This window comes from Echiichthys vipera (genome assembly GCF_963691815.1).
Source record: "Echiichthys vipera genome assembly, chromosome: 3".
Lineage (NCBI taxonomy): Eukaryota > Metazoa > Chordata > Actinopteri > Perciformes > Trachinidae > Echiichthys > Echiichthys vipera.
In genome coordinates this window covers 9120918-9130271 of record NC_139828.1, presented here as the reverse complement: position 1 = coordinate 9130271, position 9354 = coordinate 9120918, and the positions used below count along the sequence as shown (strand labels likewise).

Below are 9354 nucleotides of genomic sequence, written 5' to 3'. Positions count from 1 at the left end.
AATATTGGTAATCAGTGAATTTTTCCCCTTTAAAACTGGTGTCTGCATGGGCCTAAAAATCCCCTTACCTTCATGCCCTAATTCTTTATTGACATTTGTCTCAGCACAAGTATCCTGTTATTTTCAGATTAAGCATTCTTTAGCTAAATTTTGAGTGATAATAAAGACAGGTGGTCTTATTTAATGCTTAAACAATGTCAAAATTGAAACTCAATGTGCTTGTATAACTGGAAAATTGACGAAAGATTCTGTTAGTGTTGACCTGTCTCTCAGGTATTGCTAAAGAAAAATGCAGTGACAGGGTCAACTGGCAGATATCACTGTACTTGATAAGGTTTAGCACTCAAAAATGAGAATAACGTTTCATCCCTGACTTCAGCAAGTGAAAAGTGAAACTTTTTGTGCTGCATCGATACACTTTGTTCACAAGGAGGCACTGTTGTCTCTTTGTTGACTTACTTGACGATCAAACACAAGAGTAGGGATGAACTGAGAGAACATGGTGAGAGAGCAACAGTTTATTGTTGGTACAAAACAAAATGGTACAAAACAAGCTTCGTGGATCCTGGGTTCTTTTTCAATCGACTCAATTAGTTAATTTGTGTAAAGCAAACAAGCCTGGACTTTGGTTTGAAAGTTTCATTGCAATGGAAAAATCTCAATTATCAGCTATCCATGGCCAGTAAATTCAAATGTTATAATGTGAGCAATCATTTGTGACATGTATTACAGCTTTCCATGTTGCTTCATAATGGACTCGATCCAAATTTTGTAGTCAGCAATCTTAGTATAAAGGCATATCTTTGGGCTGGAGGGTGGTTTGTAGTTCTTGGACACCACCCCGTACGCCTTTCCATCTTCGCAGACCAGTGGACCACCAGAGTCTCCCTGGAAGTACACACACAGCACATGCAATGTTTGCTCTAACAGTCAAATATTATGGTTGACCAACATTTGTTTGTTCATGTTATGTTACAGAATTACGTACTCTGTCCGGTCCAGTCTCTCCCTCAGAGCAGTACACCTTGTCTTCCTTAGCACACAGCTCGTTGTCGGTAAGTGTGACATTGGCTTCCATTAGGAGGTAGGACATTTTTTCGTTTTCAATGTCTCTTATTCCCCAGCCAGAGACGCTACATGATTTGGGTAGAGAGCCATCATCTTGGCTAGTGAGAGCAATGGGTCTCACATTTTGGCTGAAATTTGCCTTGGTGCTCAACTTGAGGAACAGGGAAAGAAAAAAGATCCCCTTGATGAATGTATTCAAGAATTTGTAAATAACATAATGATACAACAAATTTCTGCTTTTAAGTACAATGATTTTAACTATTAGTGTTTTTTGTCTTTTACCTTAAGAAGCATTATGTCATTTTCGTAGTAGTCTTTGTGTGGAAATGATTTTTCCACAGGTATACACTGTGTCCCAGATTTCTTGTGGACATTGTGAACTCCTAAACAGACTGTGTAGTAACTGAAATGACAAAATTCAGTGCAGAAATGGGAGTACTTTGTATTAGTATTGTATTCATAAAATTAAAATATTCAAAAAACTTATGAATAGAATAGATGTCACAATTCAAGAAGCGTCCATGAGGCATTTTTGCCGGATCGAATGCATGAGACTGTAGGTTTCTGTTGGGATAAATCTTATCCGGGGCCCCAGAATTAGTATGTAAACATAAAGCTTGTTAAACTGACCTGCCATGGCAGTGGGCTGCGGTCAGCGCAAAATCCTCATTCAGTAGGAAGCCACCGCAGTGTTTTGTTTTATTATCCGTCCTGTGCACCTTCAAAAGCACCATGTATGGCCTGCTGTGTGCTGCAGCCACCTTACCTCCAATGATTTCCCCTGTATGAACTGAAAAAAGTGCATATGTGACCTCCAACTAAAGTGAACAAATAAATTGATTGAATGAGTTGATCAATTCTCTTGCCCTGTATATCTCACAATACTGACAGTGGAAAGTACTGTAGTTCCTTGTGCACTGTGTTTTAAAACACCTGCTATAATACCCTGTATACAGTATAAACTGTTAATGCTGTACACTGTATAGTGTAAACAGTACAGTATATAAAGCCATAAAAATGAAACCTACCTTGATCATCAAGAGTCAGCACCAGAATCAGTATGAGCAGTTCACAGTGGATAAACATGGTGAGATTGCAGTCCAGATGAGATCCTGAAAGGCAGTGACTCACAACACTGACAATTTAGGTCTTTAAATGCTTCCTTGTAGAGTGAGAGAAGGAAGAGCTTGTTTATATATGATGCTGTTCTGAACCACATTCATGAGGAGGGCGTCTCTGTCTCTGTTCAAAGCGTTCTGCATATTAAAAATGTAACATATCCCATATGTGTTCTCTGATTTTGAGCATACATACTTAGGCTTGCTTAGGTTTATACTAAGGGAATTAAATTGTGATTAAATGAGAATAAATTCACAATATTAAGAAAAATATCACCTGCCTTATGGCTGTTAGCGTTGTGCATTGCTTTATTGCTCTGCTAATATGGTAGTATCCTCTTTAGACCGTCTGACAAAGAGATAACTCTGTGTGGGACCCTTCTCTCTTCATTAGACAACTGATCATCTTGTTGGTGTTTGCAGCAAACACATGAATTATAATCAACTGAAGCCTCCTGCTGCTCATTTTTACAGATACAGTAGACACAGATAGCTACTGATTTAAGGAAAAACGCCACACAGCAGTCCAAACTTTTTTAGGTCAAAGGCTAACTGGAGCACAGTGAGCCGCTCTTTCCCCCTCCGTGTCTGACAGTGAGACAATTCAAAGACATTTGCTCAGATATTGGTAAGGACAATTCTGCACTCCCAAATTATTGACAGGGAAAGTCAATTAAGACAAAATCTTTACTTTTGTTGCAGCAGGGTCTGATTCCAGTTTACTCTAGGTATTTTGAATCTGGGGCGGTCACATCCGCGGGGCGGTCATGAATCATTTATCTTGTTACAGGAAGTTTAGATTGATATCATGAACCATTTCCCCTGCCTGAGTTGTGAAACAGCAGTATATCACACCTTGGTTATCTGTCATTCTTTGAGGTTTTATTTTCAGTTATATATTCAGGGGCCAGAATGGATCCCATGCATTGCACTCTCTTCTCTAACAAAGCCAAGTCAAGTATGCAAGTTAGTTTATTGGAGTGACAGGTAAGACAGGGATTAATGAATTAGGGATGGGAAAAAGAGGGTTGTGGACAGCCAAGGGATTGGATGAATGTCATCGAGTATGAACAGATGAGCTGGGCTGAATGGGGATCAAATATGTCATGAGGTGTGATGGAAATGAAATCAGACAGTGTGCTGTATTCACAATAAATCAGACATTGCTGTGAAAATAGCAGTTATCTCATTCATATGAGTGTGGGTATGGCATTTAGCTTACGGAGGTGGGGATCACATGGGAGGCCTGGAATGATAAAAAAAAAAAATTGAGAGGGAATAAATGTTTGGAGAACCGGGCCAGTTGGTAAGTCTTTTAAAACCCTTTTTTAATAAACTCCGGGTTCACTAACTACGTTGTTGGTGCTTTGGTTAATATGTAGTGATACTTATCATGCTACTGTAGAGGTTTGGTGTTATTTTTAGCAATATTAGTGGTTAAAAAAGACGTTTTAATGCCTTCTCCGTACTGCCCCTAGCTAATCAGTGTTAGCCACGTCTGGCTGTTAGCGACTGTTAGCGTCTCTCCGTGATTTCTCCGTCGATAGTTTATTCACGAAAAAAACTGTCTCGATGGCTTATTTGATATACTATGTTATTGCCGAAAAAGACCATGGGATGATCGTACGCTGGAACTACACTTTAAGAGCTCTCTGTGACTCTCTTGGCCTTAGGGTTTGCAATGGTAAAGCCTGGTGGACCAAGGGAGAGGGAGACGTGTCTGGGTATTGCTTTGCTGATCTGTTGAACCCTCTGATAGTTTTGTAGGTTTAGGATCAGTTCACTAGCCTGGCTGCCTTACGATGGTTCATCCTCTTTTGCAATTATGAAGCTCACACCATGAATAGACATAGCCCACTTAAAGAGTGGGTATAGAGTATATCACAGAATATACAGCAGTTTTTTGTATTATTTTCATTTCTAGTTGCTGTTTAAATGTTATATCTTAAAGGCGTTCCAACCTGTTAACCCTTTTTATCATGTAATCTCTGAGGTTGGGGCTGGGGTCATGAGTCCTAGGGCATTGGCTCACACATGGTTTATCTTGTTTCTAAATTAGGTATAGATTCATGTCAATAACCACATCCTCTGCTTGAGTTAAGAAGCAGCAGAAAACCATTGCTTAATATCACTCAATATTTGGGGAATTTAATTTATGGTACATGTTTAAGAGGGGGAATTCTTATTATGGATGTATTGAATTTGACTGTGGACTTTGTGCCCTGCAGACCTTAGTCTGGACATGTTAAAAGACATGTTAAAAAAAAAGTGGGCTGTGACTCTAATGCACATAGCTCACATTAAAAGGAAGACAGGATGAAGCTCCTGGCCTGACCAGCAAGGAAAAGTTATGATTGCCTGATCTGAAAACATGTGTAAACCTATAGAAAACAAGGTGTCTAAAGTTTAGGCCAGATGTAGTCTATGTCTGGACAGATTGTGTCATTTAAGTTTGGTAAAATGCAAAACTGCATTCCTCACGGTTTCAGATGTTTGAACAAAAATAAAAAAATGAATCTCAACTTCCCAATTGACTTCCCAATGTCAGTTAGTGTTACACTGACTTCCAACACGACACAAATACGACAGACTTATATTTCCTTTTTTTGCTGAAATTTTCCTTGGTGTTCAACCTGAGGAACAGGGAGAAATAAAAGTATATTTTAAAAATATAAATAACCATCTGCAAAGTATTTAATGCAGCTGTTAATTTTTGCTTTTAATTGCAAGAATGTTTTTACCTTAAAAATCATTGTGACTCTTTTAAAGATTAGTTGCTTTCTAGACTTTATGTTGAAATGATTGTTTCACAGTCACACATTACTATACTACTATTACATATAACCATTATTATTGTGAACTCCAAGTAAATAAATCATTACTTTTGCTCTGAGGACATTTTACTCATGAGACTTATTTGCCAAATAGATACCATTTATTGGTGTATTGGTGTTAATTACATTGAGGTAAATAACGTAGGTAAAACACCCAATAACTGAGAGGTGATGTTTTTAATAACAGGTCTAAACCTACCAGTACATTTAAATACTTAAATAACAGTTCCACAACTATAAAATGAGGGCATGATGACTCTCTATGTAGTCTGAGTAATCTATTTTATTCCCCCAATCTCTCCTTCATATGAGACAGTATCAGCATGGCGTGACATATTTATGGGCATGAATGTATTCTCCTGGCAACAGCCCCCTGTCCAATCAGATCTGCACCGCTCAGTGTTGAATTATCTCTTTCTTTTGAGTGTAATTTTGATATAACAATGGTACGGATGACGAACATCATGACCAACATCAGGCTTATTCTGTTTACCTCAGCACAAATATTCTGATAGCATGACATGATTTCTTATTTTAAGCATGCTTTAGCTAAATCTGGCGTGATAATAAAGACAGGTGGCCTGATTTAATTCCTAAACAATCTCAAAATTGGAAACACAATGTGCTCGTATAAGTTGAAAGTGACAGCAGGTGCTGTAAGTGTCCAACCTGAGTGTTGACCTCTGTCATATATTGCTACAAATTCAATTTGAGACTTGATGAGGTTTGGAGCTCGCTGCATTGATACACTTTGTTCACAAGGAGGCAGTGTTGTCTTTTTGTTGACTTAAATGACGCTAAAACAGAAGAGTAGGGAGGAACCGAGAGAACATGATGAGAGAGCAACAGTTTATTGTTTAAAAAGGTGGTACAAGGAAAATTTAGAGGACCCTAGGTTTTCATTTCATTGAGGGAAAAAAATAAGCTTCTAGCATGCAATAATGCGTTGAATGCGTATTAGGTTGTTATCTATTGTTGTTGTTAAGTGATCAGTTGATATGGCATTAATTAAACCAATTATTATTAAACAGGACTGAGTCTACACTTACATTTAAAAAAACCCAGCATGAACTTGGTTTAAATATGCTCAAAATATATTCTATATATAAGTTAAAGTCTAGTCTCCAATGTAGTTGTTGAGTTCGTAGCTCCCTGCTGTAGAAAAAAAAACGGCTGTACCATATAAAACCAAAACATGTCACTTAAATGAACCAAATAGCATTCATATATTTTCTGTGATTTGACTCATCAAACAAAAATGTGATTTGTAGCATTCAGCAAAATTTAAGTGAAGCACATTTTCATTAAATTCGTGTAAAGCAAGCAAGCCTAGACTTTAGTCTGATCGCTATGGGATAAGTTGTGATATTAGCTTTAACTATCAGCTCAATGCTATTCAAACAGGCAAGTCAAACATTATCTGCTCAGTTAGACATGTTTCAGAACTTTTCCCATGCATTTGTCATGGTCAAATCGATCCAGCGTCTGTAGTCAGGAATCTTAGCGAAACAATGGATTATCGGGCCACCAGAGTGTGGTATGAAGTTGGAGGACACCACCCCGTACGCCTTTCCATCTTCGCAAACCAGTGGACCACCAGAATCTCCCTGGAAGTACACAGACAGCACGCAGTGATTGCTTGTACAGTCTATTATTATGGATGACCAGTTTGTTCATGTTATGTTACAGATATACGTACACGCCCCGGTCCAGAGTTTCCCTTGGAACAGTACAAGTTGTCTTGAGCACACTTCTCGTCATCAACTAGTGTGACATTGACTTCCATGAGTACGTTGGACATATATTTGGAGTTACTGTCTGTACTTCCCCAGCCAGAGACGCTACATGATTTAGGTAGAAAGCCATCACCTTGACCTGCGAGAGCAATGGGTCCCACATTTTTGTTGAAATTTGCCTTGGATCTCAACTTGAGGAGCAGGGAAAGATTCAAAAAACAAATACACATATGAAAGTGAAGTATCAAATCCAGGGCACATTTGCCTATTCTCTAAGACATTTCCTAAATACTTATTGTAAATTCATAAGCATGCATACAGTATTTTTAAGCCTCCTCTTGATTATGGCATTCAACAGTTCATTTTCGAGAAACACCATGAAAAATGACTAAAATACATTCAAGGTATTGCCAGCAGTTTCTTACCTTAAGAAGCATTATATCATTTTTGTAATCAGTTGAGTTGTAGTCTCTGTGTGGATATGTTTGATCCACAGATATACGCTGTATTTCATTACTGTTTTTGATATCATCAACTCCTAGTAAGACTGTGTAAGACCTGAAATGGCAAATACAAAACAATAAGAGTGAAAATAGCTTGTCATAGTTTGCCACGAAGCATATTTGCCAAAGAGATATAATTTATTTGTGTAAATTGAATTCTCAATATATGATATTAGGTTGCTGAGGTTGGGATGAATCCCATCAGGGGCCTCCGAATTCCCAGGTAACCATAAAGCTGACCTGGCTTGGCAGTGGGCTGCAGTCATCACAAAATCCTCATTCAGTAAGAAGCCACCGCAGTGATTTTTTGTATCATCTTCCATGTACCGCTCCAAAAGCACCATGTATGGCCTGCTATGGCCAGCCTTCCCACCTCCAGTGATTTCCCCTGTATGAACTGGGACAAATGTATGTTATTGATGACCATGGAATTAATAACACAAACAGATCCATCCTCGTGCATTGTATGTCCCACAGTGTGGAATGTAGTTCCTCATGTCTAAAATGCATCTGTAACAACCTGAATTAAAAAGTAGATAATCAGCTTTAAATACACTACTAAACTTACCTTGACCATAAAGAGTTAGCGCAAGTGTCAGTATTATCAGTTCACAGTTGATAAACATGGTGAGATTGCAGTCCAGCCGAGCTCCTGAAAAGCAGTGGCTCACATGACTGACAATTTCAGTCTTTAAATGCTTCCTTGTATTAGACAGAGAAGGAAGTGATCATGTAGTCTGCTTATGATGTGGCTGCAACTCACATGGAGGGTGTCTATTACCTCCAGGGCCAGACAAGTTAGATTTTCAGAGTATTAATTAAGTAGATGTATGGTGTATGTGCACAATATGTAATGTAATGATATCGAAGGGGGAACTGGAATGAAAACACAGATGTGGTAAGAATGTGCAGCCATGACACTGAGCATGACATGACATTTTTCAAGTCAAGACTGAGGTTATACTTTTCACTGAAGTCTCTTTGCTTCACAAATACCTATCTAATATATAAATTCCCAGTTCCATAATTTTACATCACAGGAAAAGCCAGCTGTTAAATATGTACGCGACCGCATGTTAACTTGTAATTGATTATGATGCTAATTTCAGACCTCTGTAGTGAACTGTGATGTAATTGGTCATAATTTAACCACTGTTGCATTTGTGGTAACATTCACAGCCTTGAAGATCTCTATTTTATTTTCAAAGCCGTGGCTTTCTCAGAGGAGCCTCTGTGTCTGTCACACAGACCCAAAGGTAACATAATTATGATGTTATCACGTCATAAGACAGTGAATAAAAAGACAATTTGTTTGAAAGTGTGGTTCATGGAACTTCAAAGGAAATGTGATCTCTGAGCTACCGGAGGAATGAAGAAGTCATTAGGATTTCGGTCAGTCTTTTTCATTTAAGCAAGGAGCCACTATAATCAGTTCTTTATTAGAAAAATGGATGTGTATCATAAATCAAATGCAATTCATAATGTGTGTCCATTGCGTGTTGGCTTTGCAGATGTATTTGTTGCAGTTTGGCAAAAAAATGAAGGAAACTTGACTTGTGAGATACTGACGGCTGTATTTTCAAAACCAATGAGAAGGAAAGGAAAGCTGGATGTTGGCTCAGGACAATGACTGTGGACCAGACGAGATTGAAGCTCCGTAAAGAAAAGATATGAGGAGATTTGCAACATTTAAAAGAGTTGTGGTTACTGCCAATGCCTAAACTGGACCAAAAAAGGTGCCAGTACTCTAATTCAGCAGTTGGCATGACATGATCATTGCATCTTTCTTGGATATTTTTATATTTTGGTGTTGGCGCCACATCTACCGACAGCCTGTGAGTTGTTTGCACGGTGCAGTTACAGCAGCAGCGGCATGTATAACACATCCCCCTTCAGTGTACTTAAGCCTGAAGGTATGCAACTTACTGACCACAGAATACAGATGTGTCTGTTCCATCACTTCCTCAGTCTAGACTCAAGTATGTTTCTGCTATATGTAAGTCACAAACTTTATTGCCATTGTTTTGAGTGATGCACAATAGAGTTTTCATGTGCTGAAGAAGGGGGTTGAAAGAGTAGGTGGGGGAGGATGCGA

At 38.5% G+C, this 9354-nt stretch overlaps 2 protein-coding genes across 2 annotated transcripts; both read right to left on the bottom strand.

The window, feature by feature from the left end:
- Positions 1-573: 573 nt before the first annotated feature.
- LOC310966601 (granzyme E-like) lies at positions 574-2226 on the bottom strand. The gene is made up of 5 exons (XM_083940373.1): positions 2097-2226; positions 1699-1858; positions 1351-1471; positions 989-1219; positions 574-888 (listed from the first exon to the last, which is right to left on the bottom strand). Exons 1-5 carry the CDS (start codon positions 2152-2154, stop codon positions 727-729), a joined length of 732 nt encoding a protein of 243 aa, XP_083796499.1. The 5' UTR covers positions 2155-2226; the 3' UTR covers positions 574-726.
- Positions 2227-5971: 3745 nt separating this feature from the next.
- On the bottom strand, positions 5972-7892 carry LOC310945174 (granzyme B-like). The gene is made up of 5 exons (XM_083911193.1): positions 7828-7892; positions 7500-7656; positions 7182-7314; positions 6720-6947; positions 5972-6627 (listed from the first exon to the last, which is right to left on the bottom strand). Exons 1-5 carry the CDS (start codon positions 7883-7885, stop codon positions 6460-6462), a joined length of 744 nt encoding a protein of 247 aa, XP_083767319.1. The 5' UTR covers positions 7886-7892; the 3' UTR covers positions 5972-6459.
- Between the last annotated feature and the right edge of the window lie 1462 nt (positions 7893-9354).